This window comes from Hypanus sabinus, chromosome 4, assembly GCF_030144855.1.
Source record: "Hypanus sabinus isolate sHypSab1 chromosome 4, sHypSab1.hap1, whole genome shotgun sequence".
Classification (NCBI taxonomy): Eukaryota; Metazoa; Chordata; class Chondrichthyes; order Myliobatiformes; family Dasyatidae; genus Hypanus; species Hypanus sabinus.
The window spans coordinates 94,279,062-94,299,051 of record NC_082709.1 but is presented as its reverse complement, the minus strand read 5'-3'; the positions used below and the strand labels follow the sequence as shown (position 1 = coordinate 94,299,051).

Here is a 19,990-nt window from a genome sequence, read left to right as displayed (position 1 = left end):
TCCACACTGCCAAGAGTCTTACCATTTTTACTATATTCTGCCATCATATTTGACCTACCAAAATGAACCACCTCACATTTATCTGGGTTGAACTCCATCTGCCACTTTTCAGCCCAGTTTTGCATCCTATTTATGTTCTGCTGTAACCTCTGATAGTCTTCCACACTATCCACAACACCCCCAACCTCTGTGTCATCAGCAAATTTACGAACCCATCCCTCCACTTCCACATCCAGGTCATTATAAAGATCATGAGGAGTAGGGGTCCCAGAACAGATCCCTGAGACACACCACTGGTCACCGGCCTCCATGCAGAATATGACCGATCTACAACTCTTTGCCTTCTGTGGAAAGCCAATTCTGGATCCTCAAAGCATTGTCCCCTTGGATCCCATGCCTTCTTACTTTCTCAATAATCCTTCCATGAGGTACCTTATCAAATGCCTTGCTGAAATCCATACACAATACATCTACTGCTCTACCTTCATCAATATGTTTAGTCACAACCTCAAAAAATTCAATCAGGCTGGTAGGCACGACCTGCCTTTGAAAAAGCCATGCTGACTATCCCTAATCATATTATGCCTCACCAAATGTTCATAAATCCTGCCTCTCAGGATCTTTTCCATCAATTTACCAAGCACTGAAGTAAGACTCACTGATCTATAATTTCCTAGGCTATCTCTACTCCCCTTCTTAAATAAGGGAACAACATTGGCAACCCTCCAATCCTTCGGAACCTCTCCCTTCTCCACTCATGATGCAAAGATCATTGCCAGAGGCTCTGCAATCTCCTCCCTCGCCTTCCACAGTCACCTGGGGCACATCTCGTCTGGCCCTGGAGACTTATCCAACTTGATGCTTTCCAAAAGCTGCAGCACATCATCCTTCTTAAAGTCTATATGCTCAAGCTTTTCAGTCCACTGTAAGTCATCTCTACAATTGCCAAGATCCTTTCCCATAGTTAACACTGAAGAAAAGTATTCATTAAGTACCTCTGCTATCTCCTCCAGTTCCATACACACTTTTCCACTATCACACTTCATTGGTCCTATCCTCTCACGTCTTATCCTCTTGCTTGTCACATTTTTATAGAATGCAGGGATTTCTTTAATCCTGCTCACCAAGGCCTTCTCATGGCCTCTTCTGACTCTCCTAATTTCTTTTTTAAGCTCCTTCTTGCTAGCCTTATACTCTTCTAGATCTCTATCATTGCCTAGTTTTTGAACGTTTCATAAGCTCTTCTTTTCCTCTTGACTAGATTTACAACAGCCTTTGTACACCACAGTTCCTGTACCCTACCATTCTTTCCCATTGTAATGTCTCATTGGAACGTACTATGCAGAATGCCACTTAAATATCCCCTGAACATCTGTTACATTTCTTCCGTACATTTCCCTGATAACATCTGTATCCAAGTTCCTTGTTAGCTTCATATTTCCCCTTACTCCAATTAAACGCTTTCCTAACTTGACTGTTCCTATCCCTCACCAATGCTGTGGTAAAGGAGATAGAATTGTGATCATTGTCTCCAAAATGCTCTCCCACTGAGAGACCTGGTTCATTTCCCAATACCAGATCAAGTACAGCCTCTCCTCTTGTAGGCTGACATATTGTGTCAGGAAATCCTCCAGAACACACCTAACCATCTAAACCCCTTGCTCTAGGGAGATGCCAATCAATACTGTAGTTGGGAAATTAAAATCTCCCACCTCGACAACCTTGTTAATATTACAGCTTTCCAGAATTTATCTCCCTATCTGGTCCTCAGTGTCCCTGTTACTCTTGGGTGGTCTATAAAATACACCCAGTAGGGTTATTGACTCCTTCCTGTTCCTAACTTCTACCCGCAGAGACTCAGTAGACAACCCCTCCATGACTTCCTCCTTTTCTGCAGCGATGACACTATCTCTGATCAGCAGTACCATGCCCCCACCTCTTTTGACTCCCTTCCTGTCCTTTCTGAAACATCTAAAGCCTGGCACTCTAAATAACCATTCCTGCCCCTGGGCCATCCAAGTCTCTGTAATGGCCACAACATCATAGCTTCAAGTACTGATCCATGCTCTAAGCTCATCTGCTTTGTTCATAGAATAGACACATCTCCAAACATCAGTCTGAGTGTATACCTTCTCTATCACCCTGCCTATCCTCCCTCTCACACTGTCTACAAGCTTTCTATATTTGTGAGCCAACTGCCTCTGTCTCTTCAGTTTGGTTCCCACTCTCCCTTAGCAATTCTCATTTAAACTCTCCCCAGTAGCCTTAGCAAACATCCCCGCCAAGATATTGGTCCCCCCAGGATTCAAGTGCAACCTGTCCTTTTTGTACAGGTCGCACCTGCTCCAAAAGAGGTCCCAATGATCCAGAAATCTGAATCCAGTCCCTCAACCACATTTTCGTGGATGTCTGTGAAGAAAAAGAATTTCAGGATGTATATTGTATACCTTTCTCTGACATTAAATGCACCTATTGAAACCTATTTCAAGATGGAGTAAAGGTACTTGATAAAGTTGTTCTCCAATATACATAGAAGAGGCTGCATCGGGAATACCAGATACAGTAGATCAATTTAAATTTACAGAACAATTAACATTTTGAGCCAAGCTCCTTTTGTCAGCACTGGGAAAGGAAACTAAATTACTTTTCAGTAGTGGGGGAGGGGGATGGATAAAACAAATGGCATAGATCTGATAGGATGAATCCAAATGTTAAATCTAGCATTTAGAAGCACATTATCTCTTGTTATTATGTTTTTTAGTCTGTGTTACATTTTGCAATTACTAGTGCAATGCAACTATGCACAGTATATGAAACAAGCTTTTCATTGTATCTTGATACATGTGATAATAATAAACTACCTGCTGGAGGAACTCAGAATGTCCGGCAGCATCCATGGAAATGACCAAACAGTCAATGTCTCAGGCCTCAGTATATTGCTTTGGATTTCCAGCAACTGCAGAATTTCTTATGTTTATAATAAAATAATAACTGAATCATGGCTGAAAGAAGATTATAGCTGGGAGCTTAATGTCCAATGATACACATTGTACAGAAAGGACAGGCAGGAAGGCTAAGTGGGTGGAGTTGCTCTGTTGGTAAATAATGAAATCAAATCATCAGTAAGAGATGACATAGAAGACAGACAGAAGGTGCTGAATCATTATAGACACTATAGGTAGAGCTAAGAAGCTGCATAGATAAAGTACCTTGACTGGAAATATATACAAACCCCCAATCTGTAGTAAGGATGTGGTCAAATAATTATAATAGAAGATAGAAAATGCATGACAAAAGGGCAATGTTACAATAATCATGGGGTCTTCAATATGCAGTAGATTGGCAAAATCAGGTTAGTGCTGGATTCCAGGAGGGGAATTTCTAGAATGCCTACAAGATGGCTTTTTAGAGTAGTTGTGGTTAAACCCACTAGGGGATCAGCTATTCTGGACTGGGTGTAATTCAATCAAGCAGAAATGGTTAGAGAGCTTAATGCAAAAGCACCCTTATAATATGATTAACTTCACCCTGAAATTTGAGAAGGAGAAGCTAAAGTCAGCTGTATCAGTGTTACAGTGGAGTAAAGGGAATTAAGGAGGCATGAGAGAGGAGTTGGCCAGGACTGAATGGAAAAGAACACTGGCAGGGATGATGGTAGAGCAACAATAGCTAGAATTTCTGGCAGCAGTTGAAAAGGCACAGGATATATGTATCTTAAAGAGAAAGAAGCATTCTAAAAGCAACATGAGAAGTCAACATAAAAGCCAAAAGGGAGGGCATATAATAGAGCAAAGGTTAATGGGAAGTTCAAGGATAGTGAAGCTTTTAAAAATTAACAGAAGGCAACTAAAAATGTAATCAAGGTAAAGATGGAATATGAAAGCACACTAGCCAGTAATATTAAAGAGGATACCAGAAGTTTATTCCGATACATGGAGTGTAAAAGAGAGGTGAGAGTGGTTATCAGACTGTTGGAAAACTATGCTGGAGAGGTGGTAATGGGGGATAAGGAAATGGTGGATGAACTGAATATGTATTCTGCATTAGTCTTCACTGTGGAAGATACTAGCAGTATGTCATGGGCCATGAAGCATGTGAAGTTAGCATAACTGGAGAGAAGGTTCTTGGGAAACATACTAGTGTTCCGAAACATTTGGCTGAAGGGATTTTGCATGATTTTTCAAGAGTCACTAGGTTCTGGAATAGTTCCAGAAGACTGGAAAATTGTAAATCTCACTCCACTCTTCAAGAAGGGAGTGAGGCTAAAGAAAGTAAGATGTGAAGATGTTGTTGATTGTTAAGGATGTAGTTTCAGTGTATTTGGAGGTACGTGATAAAATAGGCCATAGTCAGCATGGTTTCCTCAAGGGAAAATCTTGCCTGACAACTCTGTTGGAATTCTTTGAAGAAATAACAAGCAGGATAGACAAAGGAGGATCAGTTGATGTTGTGTACTTGGATTTTCAGAAGGCCTTTGGTAAGCCCCCAGGCCCAACATGAGGCTGCTTAAGCTATGAGCCTATGATATTACAAAAAATAATCTAGCATGGATAAAGCAGTGGCTGATAGTCAGCAGGCAAAGAGTAGGGATAAAAGGAGCCTTTTTGGTTGGCTTCTGGTGACTAGTGGTGTTGCAGGAGTCTGTGTTGGTTGGGACTGCTTCTTTTTACATTATTGGATGATGGAATTGATGGATTTGCTGCAAAGTCTGCAGATGATACGAAGATAGGTGGAATGTTAGGTAGTTCAGAGGAAGCAGAGAGGCTACATAAGGACTTAGACAAATTAGGAGATTGGGCAAAGAAGTGGCTGATGGAATACAGTTTTGGGAAGTGCATGGTCATGCACTTAGTAGAGAAATGAAAGGGTTGACTACTTTCTAAATTGAGAGAAAATACAAAAAAAAAACTGAGGTGCAACGTGACTTGGAAGTTCTTGTGCAGAATTCCCTAAAGGTTAATTTGGAGTTTGAGACTGTGGTGAGAGGAAGACAAATGCAATATTAGAATTCATTTCAAAAGGTCTAGAATATAAAAGTAAGGATGTAATGTTGAAACATTACAAAGCACTGTCGAGGCCTCACTTGAGTATTGTGAGCAGTTTTGAGCCCATATCTTAGAAGGGATGTGCTGACGCTGAGAGAGTTCAAAGGAATTCATGAAAATAATTCCAAGATGGAACAGTAGGTCATATGAAGAACATTTGATGGTTCTGGGGCTGTATTCACTAGAGTTCAGAAGAATGAGGGCTGACCTCATTGAAACCTAACAAGTGGTGAAAGACCTTGATGTAGAGGATTTGAAAAGATGTTTCCTATGCTGGAAGAGTCTAAGACCAGAGGACACAGCCTCAAAATAGAGGCAGAGAGTGGTGAATCTGTGGAATTTGTTGCCGCAGGCAGCTATGGAAGCCAAGTCTTTGTGTATATTTAAGGCAAACGTTGATAGTTTCTTGATTGGTCAAGGCATGAAGGGATATAGGGGTACAAGCACAAACATGAGAAATCTGCAAATGCTGGAAGTCTAAGTAATACCCACAAAATTCTGGAGGAACTCAGCAGGCCAGGCAGTTTCTATAGAAAAGAGTAGACAGTCGATGTTTTGGGACGAGCATTTCTTCCAGCATTTTGTGTGTATTGCTGGATACGGAGAGTAGGGTCTGAGAGAAAAATGAATCAGCCGTGATGAAGTGGTGGAGCAGACTCGAAGGGCAACATAAACTAATTCTGCTCCTATAATTTGTGGTCATATTCCAAATGCTGATGAGTGAGGCTGTGGTAAAGATGAAGACTATTTGAAAATGTACAGCAGGGCAGATAATCCTATAGAGAAACGTATTAATAAAATGATATAGAGGGAATCAAGAGATTGCAGAGCTAAAATCTGGAGCATTGTACCTTCAATGAACTTTCTGTGTTGCCGTTCCACTTTATTCTGCATTGTTATTGTTCTGCCTGAGTGCACCGTGTAATGACTTGAACTGTACGAACGCTTTGCAAGCTTTTCACTGGAACTACCTGTGACAATAATATTGTAATTGTGTCTGTAGAGGGAAATGTTTTGGTAGAGGCCATACACCTCTGGATCACATTGTAGTCTATAGGTTGATTTGCTTGGTTCGCTCATTTGCCGGGATTAGAACATGAGATCTCAGGTTTATGCAACCAGCAGCTCAGCACCCTAAACCACAATAATATCGTGACGTCACCCCAGCGAGGTTATTTGTGTAGAGTTTGTCACTGATTGTGTGCGCATGTTCGGAGGCTGCGAGTTGCAATTGTTTGTTACCAGGCTTTGAGGCACAGACTGCGGGTAACCGGCCGGCTGTTGCGGCCCGCAATGTGGGCGGCCGAGGAACGGAGGCCGCTGTTGGGCCCAGGGGCTTGCGAAGGGAGCCGGGTGTTCGGGCGCCGCTGGCTGGTGCTCGGTGTTTTCTCGCTGCTCGGCTTCGTGCAGGGCCTGGTGTGGAACTCATGGGGCCCGATCCAGAACTCGGCCCGCCGCGCCCTCGGCTTCAGCACCCGCGATATCAGCCTGCTTGTGTTGTGGGGGCCCATCGGCTTTCTGCCCTGTATCCTCTTCACCTGGTTAATGGACAAGCGGGGTAAGCAGAGTGAGGGGTCATTGGGGTGAGGCGGTAACTCGGGAGAGGGGTAACGTGAGAGAGGGTGAGGTGTAACTAGCTAGTGGGATAACTGGGGAAGGGGAGAGAGAGGAAGTGAGGTGTAGGAGAGGGGTAATGGGAGAGTGGAAGGGGAAAACGGTGGGGATGGGAGAGGGGATGGCTGGAGATGGGGGTGTTAAAGGGAGAGATAGATTTGGATGGGTTAAAAGGGGAAGATATGATGGCTAGGGGAAAGGGGGTGAACAAATTGATAAAGTGGGTCAGAAATTGATGGGGAAGTGGGAAGTGACTGAAGGAGGGGAAAAGAGCAGAGTTATGATGGGGGAAGGAATGAGAAGGAAATAGACGGGGCTGATAGAAGGAGATGGGGTGGAATGTGATTATTGTGATGTTCCTCCATCCACGGGTGGGATGCCTAGAAGTCAGGAAGAAGCAATGCTGTTGCAGATAACAATGGTGCAAGTGACAGCTGTAATGGGTTAGAACAGTTTTTCCTGGTATTCTAGTTTTTTGTATCCTTTTGCAGTTTGGGGAGCTTTTTGTCTTTCTTCTTGATGTTGAAAATCAAACAACATTCATTCCACACTAAAGCAGACCAACATGATTTAATGTCCTTCAGAATCAAGTGTATCACTGACATTTCATGAAATTTGTCATTTTGTAGTAGCAGTACTGTACAATGCATAGAAATTACTATAAATTACTAATTTTTTTATTAAAAAGAGAGGAAAATAGCGAGATATTGTTCATAGGTTCATGGACCATTCAGGAATCTAATGGTGGGGAAGAAGCTGTTAAGTGTGCATCTTCAGGCTGCTGTTCCTCCTCCTGATGGTAGCAATGAGAAAGGGGCACATTTGGATGGTGAGCATCCTTTAATGATGACACCTTCTTGAGACATCACCCATGATGGAAGTGGCTGAGTTTACAACCCTCTTCAGCTCATTCTGATCTTGTGCATTGGTGCCTACGTACCAGATGGTCATGCAACCAATCAGAATGCTGTCCATGGTACAATTGTAGAAATTTGCTAGTCTTTGGTGACATACCAAATCTCCTCAAACACCTACTAAAATATAGCTGTTAAGTATGCCTTCTTCATAATTGCATCAATGTGTTGGGCCCAGGATAGATGTTCAGGAATGTGGACACCTGTAATCAGTAAATAGCAGGCTGGCGTAGGTTTTGCTGTTTAAGTGGTCTGAGGCTGAGTAGAGAGCCAGTGAGATTGTATCTGCTACAGTCCCTGTAATATTTGCTACATTTAGTAGATGCAAAGCTTTGCCGAAAGCCTGAATAATCTTGTGTAGAAATGGGATATTGGGTAGGCTTACTTGCCTCTCAAGCCTATCAGTGGAACTGGGTTACTGAACACTGAAGGCACTCGCATATGCGCACATTTGCTGCAGAGTGCAAGGCAGCTTTGTTTGAAATGTCCAGAAGGCAAAGATCCTTGAGCAACTTGACTGCTGCGCAGCATTGTCCCTGACATTTTGATCTGTGACGAGACCTTGGAAAATGTGGATCCTTTCCATATCTCAGTCAATGGCAGATCTCAATCCATCGTTGAAATTTGAACACCACAGCTGAACTTAGTCATTTGAGAAAAGAATAAGACCTGAAATCCATTGTCAAGCTTAAGGTCTTCTGAGCAGAAGTGATTCACGCACTTCTGCATTCTTCAGCAACATGGAAACCTCAAAGCATTGAAGCTCTTTATCAAAGCTGTTAATGTGGTATTGTCCTAATCATTACCAAGCCAACATTCCCAGCCCTGAGACTGATCGTGTTCAGTCTGCTCCAGTGAGTGGCCTACGTTATCCGTATGCCTGATGCCAGACCCCCGAAAGACGACTCTGCCACATAAGAGGTGAGCAGAAGAACAGAGTAAGTGCTTCAAGGATGTTCTTAATTTCTCCTTGGAATAAATTGTAGCATCCTCCTGCTGGAATCCCTGACCTGTAACAGCTCAGAGGAGAGAAGGAACATCCAGGCATTGAATGCCTCCAGTCTCTACAACTGTTTAGAATGGTCATTTACAACACCTTTCATGCCACCATCCCACTCATTGTCCACTTATCAGTGCTGTTTAGCCCTTCTTTACAGGTTTCCAGTTTCTACTTCCATATTCTTTTGACATTAATTGGCAGCACAACCTCTCCATATTATAGGTTTTCTCTTTGAAACTGTTTTTCCCTGACTCTATTTGCACTCAACTAAAACAAAACTGTACTCAATTATTGCTTACTCGCTCATGTAACCATATAACAACTACAACATGGAAACAGGCCACCTTGGCCTTTTTAGTCCGTGCCAAACGCTTACTCTCACCTAGTCCCACCGACCTGCACTCAGTCCATAATCCTCCATTCCTTTCCTGTCCATATACCTATACAATTTTACTTTAAATGACAAGCGCTCAGTACCGCTGAATGCTTCTATCTGGTAAAACACCTTGGAGATTGTATTGGATTCAGAACATTTGTGCTGATTGTCATCTTCCAGAGCTTTCACACAGATTGGGAAGTAAATTTAAACCCTAAATATAAGATTTCTGCAGATGCTGGAAATCCAGAGTAACACTCAAAATGATGGAAGAACTCAATGGGTCAGAAAGCATCTATGGAAAGGAGAAAAGAGCAAAGAGCTGATGTTTGGGCCAAGACGTTTCATCAGAAATATGGAAAGGTTCTTCAGGAAGGGTCTCATCCCGAAATGTTAACTCTTTATTCCTTTTGATAAATGCTGCCTGACCTACTGAATTCCTCCAGCATTTTTTATAAATTTAAGCTCTTATTTGAGAAAGGATGAAGAGAATTAGCAATGAACCGTAGACCAGTTAGTCTCATATCATAGTTGAGAACAGGCTAACATTTTAAAGGCACTGAATAATAGGATTGGGGGTGTTCAACATATATTTGACAAATTGCATGAAAATTTCAGAGGTGGTACCAAGTGGAATTGATAAAGAATAGACCAGTGGATGTGGACTACTGGAATACTTTTCATAAGGTACCATGCAGGAAGTTAATAAATTAGGAGATTTGAAAGTGGAGGGTACATTTTACTGCAGACTGAGTTAGTGAGTGAAAAACAGCAGAATTAAGCTGGTCAACATAGAGTTGATTATTAGCATTGCTTAGCATTGCTGCACTGATATGAACCATCCATGCACCGTGGTCTTCGGGCTCCAGCAATCTATGTCAGGGATTTGGTTGCGGGACCAAGAGCAATACATTGAAGTTTGCTGTTGACATACTGCTGGACAGCTGTGTTAGAGGGAACACAGTGAGGAGCTGAGGGCATATGGACAGGTTGTGAATGGTCAAGGTGCAGCTTTTTATATGGTATTTAAAGAGACTTGGGTGTCCTTCTACATGATGCGCTTGTTTAGCAAGAAAAGGAAGATGTACAGAACCTTTATTGCATGTGGATGAGAACAAGAGGAAAGACACCTTACTACAATATGCCATAGTAGATCAGTCCTATAATATCAAGAAGAGGCCAAGGTGACATTTCCAAGGAAGCATATATATGCTATAGTGAGAATGCATCAAATGTTCATGTGAATAAAAGCAGGTGTTGCTCTAAGAGAGGAAACAGATGAGCTCTGTACTATCAGGAGAAGATGGAAAGGTTTGTGGAACAACAGGTGTTTTTTTTTGCAATCTTGAGGTGCAGCAATCACATTTTTATGAGAGTGGTTTCCTCCATGGTGTCCATTTTTGTTCAGTATTTTTCTTAAAGTGGACACATATACTGAGATTTTAGCAAATTTTAGAGATTCCTGCAATTCTTTTGCTATTACTTGATATTGGAGCAGAATTAGGCCATTTGGCCCATCACGTCTGCCCTGCTGATCTTCCGCTCAGCCCCAATCTCCTGCTTTCTCCATGTATCCCTTAATGCCCTGACCAGTCAAAAATTTAACAACCTCTGCTTTAAAGATACTTACAGACTTGGCCTCTACAGCTGTCTGTGCCATCGAATTCCACAGATACACCACTCTCTAGCTAAATAAATTCCTCGTCATCTCTGTTCTAAAAGGACATTCTGTTTTGAGGCTGTGTCCTATTGTCTTAGACACTCACACCACAGGAAACATCCTATCTACATCCACCCTATCAAGGCCTTTCATCATTTCATCAGTTTCAATGAGGTCACTCCTCATTCTTTTAAATTCCAGTGAATGCAGGCCCAGAGCCATCAATTGCTCTTCATATGACAAGCCATTTAATTCTTGATTCATTTTTGTGATCCTCCTTTGAACCCTCTCCAGTTCCAGCACATCTTTTCTAAGATAAGGGACCCAAAACTGCTCACAATACACCCTATCCTTGTTATGAGTCTTCAGACCATGCAGATTTGCAGTTATGCGAGGAACCTATTTCTACCAACATCTCCTTATATGACTCACAGTTATGCGAGGAGCACTGCTTTCCCACCAATACAAGTCATGTACACACGTCTCACAGTCTCATACCCACCAGTCTTGCATTGGTTTTGGTAATGTATGGATGCATGATCTTGCGCTCTTAAACTTTTGTTGGTTTTACCTACGGTACAGTGACTTTGTTCTTGAAATATTTAACTATGCCGCATAATTGTCCGATGTCATGTCTTGGGTCATCAGCCGAGCGACAGAGAACTGCTTTAACACTTGAAAAAATTTGGAAATTATAAACAGCACGGCATCAGCTGAAGGTAACACAGCTCTGGGATGCTACTGCTAGGAACAGAATCTTTCCTTTAAGGTTCTTTTGTTGCTTGACAATGCACCAGCCCATCCTAAACATTTGGACAGCATTCATCCCAACATAACTGCGTTTCCTGCCACCTAACACAACATCGCTGATTCAGCCACTTGACCAAGGTGTGATCCATATTCAAGGCGTATTTTTTTAACGGCAGACTGTCAGATGCTGCAAGCAACAGACTATTTTGAAAATCCTGGGAGTTTACCAACAGTGAGGGAATGGTGGAAGTCAGAAAACTTTGAGCAAATGGCGATGGACATGAACCCAAGTTTAGAATGGAGTCAGCATTTCAGTCGTTCCCTGCCATCAACCTTCTTCCCTACAAGCAAATTAATGCTGAACAACAAAATGCTGCCAAGCAAACAACCCTCACCACTTTCTTCAAACCAGTGTCATCTCATGCTGATAGGGGTTCAAAGAATTCTGTGAGTCTTCCTTCACCCCTTGCTGTGCTTGATATGATCCTGACACCACAACAACCACTCATCTCCCAGAGCGAACACACCTGCCACTGTTGGTCAGTACTGTACACCCTAGTATGTTAACTTTCTATGATTTATTATGTTGAATATTACCATAAATTGATGAAATATAATGTGAATGTGCCTTTTGGTACTGCTTTTGTGTCGTATTGGTATGAAAATGTGAATAAATTACAGATAAAACATAATTAGGAAGCCCTCTGGAGCGTATCCCTATCTTCTTCATTTAAACAATTATCCACATTATGCGTTGACTGCAAGGAACGTATCCCCCGCATATAACGAGGATAGGGTGTACTCCAACTGAGAGGCCTCACCAGTGCTTTGTAACGTTTCAACATTACATCCCTGCTTTGATACTCAAGTCTTCTTGAAATTAATGCTAACATCACATTTGCCTTTCTCACCACAGACTCAACCTGCAAGTTAACCTTCGGGGAATCCTGCAGAAGGACTCCCGTCCCTTTGCGCTTCATATTTTTGTACTTTTTCTCCATTTAGAAAGTAAATCCCTTTCATTTCTTCTACCAAAGTGCATGACCATACACTCCTCGACATTGTAATCCATCTGCCACTTCTTTGCCCATTATCCTAATCTTGTCTAAATCCTGTAGCCTCCCTAATTCCTCAAAAGTACATGCCCCTTCACCTCTCTTCATCGTCAGCAAACCTTGCAACATATCCATCAATTCCATCATCCAAATCATTAACATGTGACTTAAAAAGATTTGGTTCCAATGCAGACCCCTGTGGAACACCACTAGTCACCGGCAAGCCAACCAGAAAAGGCTCCCTTTATTCCCATTCCTGTCCCTTGCCAATCAGCCAATGCTTTATCCATGCTAGAATCTTTCCTGTAATACCATGGGCTTGTAGCTTGTTCAGCACCGTCATGCGTGGCACCTTGTCAAAGGTCTTCTGAAATTCCAAGTACACAATATCAACCCATTTTTCTTTGTCTATTTTGCTTGTTATTTCTTCAAGGAATTCCAAGATTTGTTGGGCAGGATTTTCCCTTGAGGAAACCATGCTGACTATGACCTATTTTATCATGTGCCTCTAAATATCCAGAAATTGCATTCTTAACAATTGACTCCAACATCTTCCCAAGCACTGAGGTTAGACTAACTGGCCTATAATTTTCTTCTGCCTCTCTCACTTCTGAACAGTGGACTGACATTTGCTATTTTTTGTCTTCTGGAACCATTCTAGAATCTAGCGATTTGTGAAAGATCATCACTAATGCCTCTACAATTTCTTCAGCCATCTCTTTCAGAACCCTGGGGTGTACACCATCAGGTCCAGGTGACTTGTCTATCTTCAGACCTTTCAGTTTCCCCAGAACCTTCTCTCTAGTAATGATAAGTTCATATACTTCATATCCCCTGACACATGAAACTTCCATCATATTGCTAGTGAAAATTGATGCAATATATTTCTTCAGTTCATCTGCAATTTTGTTGTGCCACATTACTACCTTTACAGCATCATTTTCCAGTGGTCCAATATCCATTCTCACCTCTTTTGCACTTTATGTTTCTGAAGAAACTCCGTATTCTCTTTAATATTATCAGCTAGCTTACTTTAATATCTTATCTTTACCTTAATGACTTGCTGTTGGTTTTTAAAAGCTTCCCAATCCTCTAACTTCCCACTAATCTTTGCTCTGTTGTATGCCCTCTGCTGTTTTGTCGGCTTTGACTCCCTTTGTTTTTCATGGTTCTGTCATCTTGCCTTTAGAATACTTCTAGCTCTTTGGGATGTATATTTTCTGTGCCTTCCGAATTGTTTCCAGAAACAATTGCTACTGTACTGTCATCCCTGCCTGTGTTCTTTTCCAATCAATTCTGGCCAACTCTTCTCTCATGCCTCTGTAATTTCCTCTACTCTACTGTAATACTGATACATCTGACTTTACCTTCTAAATTTCAGGGTGAATTTGATCATGTTATGGTCACTTTCCCCTAAGGATTCTTTTTCCTTAAGCGCTCTAATCAATTTTGTTTCATATAACCATATAACAGTTACAGCATGGAAACAGGCCATCTCGGCCCTTCTAGTCCGTGCTGAACGCTTACTCTCACCTAGTCTCACCTACCTGCACCCAGCCTATAACCCTCCATTCCTTTCCTGTCCATATACCTATCAAAAAAATTTTTTAATGACAAAATCGAACCTGCCTCTACCACTTCTACTGGAAGCTCGTTCCACACAGCTACCACTCTCTGAGTAAAGAAGTTCCTCCTTGTGTTACCCCTAAACTTTTGCCCCTTAACTCTCAACTCATGTCCTCTTGTTTGAATCTCCCCTACTCTCAATGGAAAAAGCCTATCCACATCAGCTCTATCTACCCCCCTCATAATTTTAAATACCTCTATTTCCCCCCTCAACCTTCTACACTCCAAAGAATAAAGACTTAACTTGTTCAACCTTTCCCTGTAACTTAGGTGCTGCAACCCAGGTAACATTCTAGTAAATCTTCTCTGTATTCTCTCTATTTTGTTGAAATCTTTCCTAAAATTTGGTGACCAGAACTGTAGACAATACTCCAAATTTGGCCTTAGCGATGCCTTGTACAATTTCAACATTACATCCCAACTCCTATACTCAATGCCTTTACCAAAACCTTTCTCCACCACCCTATCCACATGAGATTCCACTTTCAGGGAACTATGCACCATTATTCCTAGGTCACTCTGTTCTACTGCATTCTTCAATGCCTTACCATTTACCATGTATGTCCTATTTTGATTAGTCCTACCAATAAGTAGCACCTCACACTTATCAGCATTAAACTCCCATCTGCCATCTTTCAGCCAACTCTTCTAACTGACCTAAATCTCTGCAAACTTTGAAAACCTACTTCATTATCCACAATGCCACCTATCTTAGTATCATCTGCATACTTACTAATCCAATTTACCACCCCATCATCCAGATCATTATTGTATATGACAAACAACATTGGACCCAGTACAGATCCCTGAGGCACAACTCTAGTCACCGGCCTCCAACCTGACAAATGGTTATCCACCACTACTCTCTGGCATCTCCCATCCAGCCACCGTTGAATCCATTTTACTGCTTCAATATTAATACCTAACGATTGAACCTTCCTAACTAACCTTCTGTGTGGAACCTTGTCAAAGGCCTTACTGAAGTCCATATAGACAACATACACTGCTTTACCCCTGCTTTATCCATTGCTTTGCATATTGAAATACCCCATGCCTATTGTAACATTGCCCTTGTGCCATGCAATTTCTATCTTCTGTTGTAGACATTCTTTCTTCTGTTTGGGTGGGGTCTGTATATAGAATATCCCTTCAGGATCTTTTACCCTTGCAGTTCCTTAGCTCTATTTACAACGATTCAACGCTTTCCAACCCTATGCCACCTCTTTTTTTAATAATTTGATTTCATATTTTACCAACAGAGCCATGCCACCTGCTCTGCATTCCTGCCTATCCTTTTGATATAATGTGTAACCTTGGACAGTAAGCACCCAGCTATAATTACCCTTGGGTTCTTTTTCATGTCCTTCAGCATTGCACATTGTGCTCTTGATGTGATCTTTGCAGGATGCCCACTCTTTCAGAGAGTAGCATCAGTACTAGTTTCCACATTTATAGACAATTTTTCTGACTGCAGGCTAATGAACATTCAGATCTTTAGAAATGCTTTTGTAGCCTTTTCTAGCAGCATACATCTCCACAATTCCTCTGGGGTCCTCTGAAAGTTGTTCTGATCGAGGCATAAAGAGATCTTTCTTGAGAAGAGCAGGCTCTGTCAGTAACCTGACTTATGTGTGTCTTTTTTACGGGGTAGGACGCCTCTCCAACCCAAACCTCCAAACTCAACTCATTGATTGTAACACCTGACTCCAAATAGCTTTTATGGAAGGCATTACTCCAAAGGTTCACATTTTATTGACCCTAGTCTGTGTTTAAATAATGGACTCAGTTTTGACCAGAAGTACAATTGTTTGTGTGTTATTAGTTTAGACAGATTGTGTTTGTCTATTATTGTGACTTACATAAAGATCAAACCACATCTTATCAGTAATTAATGTAAAAAAAACGGGTAATTGTAAAGGGTTCACAAACTTTTTCTTGCAACTGTATGTCATTAGCACCTATGGACCATGACCTGTGGCTTTTCACCCTCTCACACATTAGTGCTGAAGTCTCAATCCAAGATGTCCTGGACCCTGGCACCCAGGAGGCAACATACCATCTGGGAATCTCGTTCTCTTCCTTTCTGTTCTCCTAATCAACAAATAGCCTATCACTGCAGCTTGCCTCCTTCCCTTTTGAGCCATAGAGTCATTGACTGAAATGTCATAAATTTTTAAAATTATGACTAAAAAAAAGTCATTTTTAAAAATATTACTTCAGCGTTTGGGCATTGCAAGCTAGACAAGCCTTTATTGCTCATTTGTAAATTGCCATGTAGCAGTGATGAGCTGCTTCCTTGAACCACTGTGCTCCTTCTAGCAAAGGTGGTCTGGTGGAAAAGATCTGCCATGATATGCCCAGTAGCGTAGCAGTTTGTGCGAAGCTGTTTCAGCTTAGGGCAGTGTCAGAGTTCGGAGTTCCACTCTGGAATCCTCTGTAAGAAGTTTGTATGTCCTGCCTGTGAGTGCAAGGACTTCCTCCGCGTGCTCTATTTCCTCGTACGGTCCAAGGACGTACTGGTTAGTAGGTTAATTGGTGATTGTAAATTGTCCTGTGATTAGGCTAGAATGGTGCAGCTTTTTGGGCCAGAAGGGCCTGTTCTGCATTGTACCTCAATATATATAAGTAAATGATTTGAGTATTGGAGCAGATATGAGGAACTCCATAGCCACCTTCTGCTTAGACCATAAGACAGGGAACAGAAATAAGGCATTCAGCCCATCTATCATTGTGCCATTTCATCATGGCTGGTCCCAGATCCCACTCAACCCCATACTTGCCGTAACCTTTGATGCTCTGACCGATCAGGAAACTGTCAACTTCTGCCTTACATTGTCACACAGACATAACTTCCACCGCAGTCTGTGGCAGAGTATTCCATAGATTCACTACTCTTTGGCTTTAAAAAAAAGTCCTCCTTAACTCAGTTCTAAAGGTCACCCCTCAATATATGGCTGTTCCCTCCAGTTCTGGGCACCAACAGAAACATCCTCTCCACATCCACCCTATCTAGTCCTTTCAACACTCAGAGGGTTTCAATGAGATCCCCACACATTCTTTTAAATTCCAGTGAGTACAGGCCCAAAGCTGCCAAATGGGCCTCATATGTTAACCCCTTCATTGCCGGTATCATTCTTGTGAGCCTCTTCTGGACTCTCTCTAATGACAACACATCCTTGCTCAGATATGGGGCCCAAAACTGTAACCTGATTAGTGTCTTATAAAGGCTCAGCATTATCTCCTTGCTATGTGTATTTTATTCCTCTTGAAATAAATGCCAACATTGCACTTGCTGCCTGTATCACAGACTCAACCTATAAATCAACCTTCTAGGAGTCTTGCACCTCTGGTGTTTGAGCCTTCTCCACATTTAGATGATAGTTTGTACTGTTCTTCCTTTTACCAAAATGCATTTTCATACATGTCCATCTCGAATGTTTTTGCCCATTCTTCCAATTTGTCCAAGTCCTGCTGCAATCGCATTGCTTCCTCAGCTCATCTCATCTTTGTATCATCTGCAAATTTTGCCACAAAGCCATCAACTCTGTTATCTAAGTCATTGACTAACAATGTGAAAAGTAGTGGTCCCAATACTGAAGAGCACCACTATTCACTGGCAGTCAACCAGAAAAGCCCCTTTATTCCCATTCGCTACCTTTTGCCTGTCAGTCATTCTTCTATCCATGCCAATATCTTTCTTGTAATGCCATAGGATTTTATCTTGCTCAGTAGCCTTGTGTGGCACCTTAACAAACGCCTTCTGAAAATCCAGTTAACAGATATCCACAGCCTCTCCTTTGTCCACCCTGCTTGTTACTTGATTTGTCAAACAAGATTTCCCTTCACAGAAACTAAACTGACTTTGACTTATTTTATCATTAGTCTTCAAGTACCCCGAAACATCATCCTTAATAATGGACTCCAACACTTTCCCAACCACTGAGGCTAGGCTAACTGGACTATAATTTCCTTTCTTTTCCTTTCCTCCCTTTTTAAAGAGTGGAGTGAAATTTACCTTTGATTTTATTTTCTATAATTTTATGGTTATGGCATAATTACTAATGTAATTATTACAGTATCAGCAACTGGGTTCAATTCCCACCACTGCCTGTAAGATGTTTGTGCCTTATCTTGTGACTACTTGGGTGATCCAGTTTCCTCCCATGTTCCTTAAGGTGTACGGGTTAATAGGTCGCATAGATGTAATTGAGCGATACAGAGTCATTGGGTCTGTTACTGTGCTGTATCCCTTAAAAACAAATTGTTGATTGTTGGGTATACCCTGTACTGTTAATATTTTATTGGCTAGTTAACGGTTATAGTTAGTGGGAGAGCAAATATCATGATCCAGAAAATAGTTTTGAAGCTACATAAGACTGTTAGGCATCTTGAGTTTTTGTTGTCTGTGGCGGGGCAATTGTGTCATGGTGGAGTGTGTGCACACTGATTTTGTGGTCTCATTAAAGCTATAGAGCCTATACATCTGCAGGTTGATCAAGCATAATTACAAGGACAGACAATGTAATGGGCCTATTTTCATAAGTATAAACTAAGAGGTGGTTTAATAAGATTCTCAAGGGTTTTAGTTGCAATAGGAAATATGAAGATCCTTTATGATTGAGTGAATCTTTAGCTAACAAGTGTCTTGCCTTTGGTCATCATTTTAAAATAAAGTATATTCTTAACCTTTCAGTTGATTTTGTCCAATCTTTTCACTATTTCCAGTTACAATGCTATTATAATCTATGAATTATACAATGGATCTGCAACATTTGGCAAGTGATTGCGTAAACCGACCTATTCTGCTGTGTAATCCCAATATGTGGTACATGCAGTTTTAAACAGACTTGAAAATTCTGTTACCTTGACCATAAGATTAAAATAAGACACGAGACTGCATGTTCTTGAATCTGAAGCAAAAAAAAACCTGTTCAGGGATCTTAATGGGTCAGGTAGCATTCGTGGAAGGGTGAAGGAATGGGTGATGTTTTGGGTTGAAACCCTGCATCAAAATAAGACCTGCAGTGGACTGTTTGTCCCTTTATACAGAGTCCAGCCCTGTGGCTCAGAAGGGTAGGGAACGAAAGAGGAAGGCAATAGTGATAGGGGACTCTATAGATAGGGGGTCAGACAGGCGATTCTGTGGACAAAGGAAAGAAACTTGGATGGTAGTTTGCCTCCCAGGTGCCAGGGTCCAGGATGTTTCAGATCATGTCCAAGATATCCTGCAGTGGGAGGGAGAACAGCCAGAGGTCATGGTACATATTGGTACCAACGACATAGTTAGGAAAAGGGAAGAGGTCCTGAAAGAAGTTAGGAAGGAAGTTGAGAAGCAGGACCGCAAAGGTAGTAATTTCGGGATTACTGCCTGTGCCACATGACAGTGAGAATAGGAATAGAATGAGGTGGAGGATAAATGTGTGGCTGAGGGATTGGAGCAGGGGACAGGGATTCAGATTTCTGGATCATTGGGACCTCTTTTGGGGAAGATGTGACCTGTACAGAAAGGACGGGTTGCACTTGAATCCCAGGGGGACCAATGTCCTGGTGGGGAGGTTTGCTAAGGCTACTGGGGAGAGTTTGAACTAGAATTGTTGGCAGGTGGGAACCAAGTTGAAGAGACTAGGGAAGAGGCAGCTGGCTGACAAATAGAGAACAAAGCTATAATCTTCCATTTAGACAAATGAAGAGGGAGCTTGTGAGACACAGAATTCTTACAATACTTAAATGGTAGATACAGGTGATATTTCCCCTATTCCTTTGGATGTTTTCCTCAAAACCAGGGGTCAGCCATTTTGGGCATAGATGAGAAGAAACACCTTCATACAGGGTATAGTAAATCTTTAAAATTCTCTTCCTAACAGGGCTAAATGTACAGTTACAGAGCAAACCTGAGACAGACTTGATGTCAAGGATATCAATGAATAATGGGACAGTGCAGGAAAGTGGC

General features: G+C 41.7%; 1 protein-coding gene across 3 annotated transcripts in view; it reads left to right on the top strand.

The window, feature by feature from the left end:
• Nucleotides 1-6,183: 6,183 nt before the first annotated feature.
• The window catches only part of slc49a4 (solute carrier family 49 member 4), a 130,260-nt gene continuing 116,453 nt past the window's right edge, over nucleotides 6,184-19,990 (top strand). Inside the window, exon 1 of one of the 3 annotated variants that reach the window (XM_059967679.1) lies at nucleotides 6,184-6,603. In XM_059967679.1, the coding sequence (XP_059823662.1) occupies nucleotides 6,339-6,603 (265 nt within the window). In that variant the 5' untranslated portion in view covers nucleotides 6,184-6,338. The remainder of the gene's footprint in view (nucleotides 6,604-19,990) is intronic. The other 2 variants (XM_059967680.1, XM_059967678.1) reach the window with 2 other exon arrangements.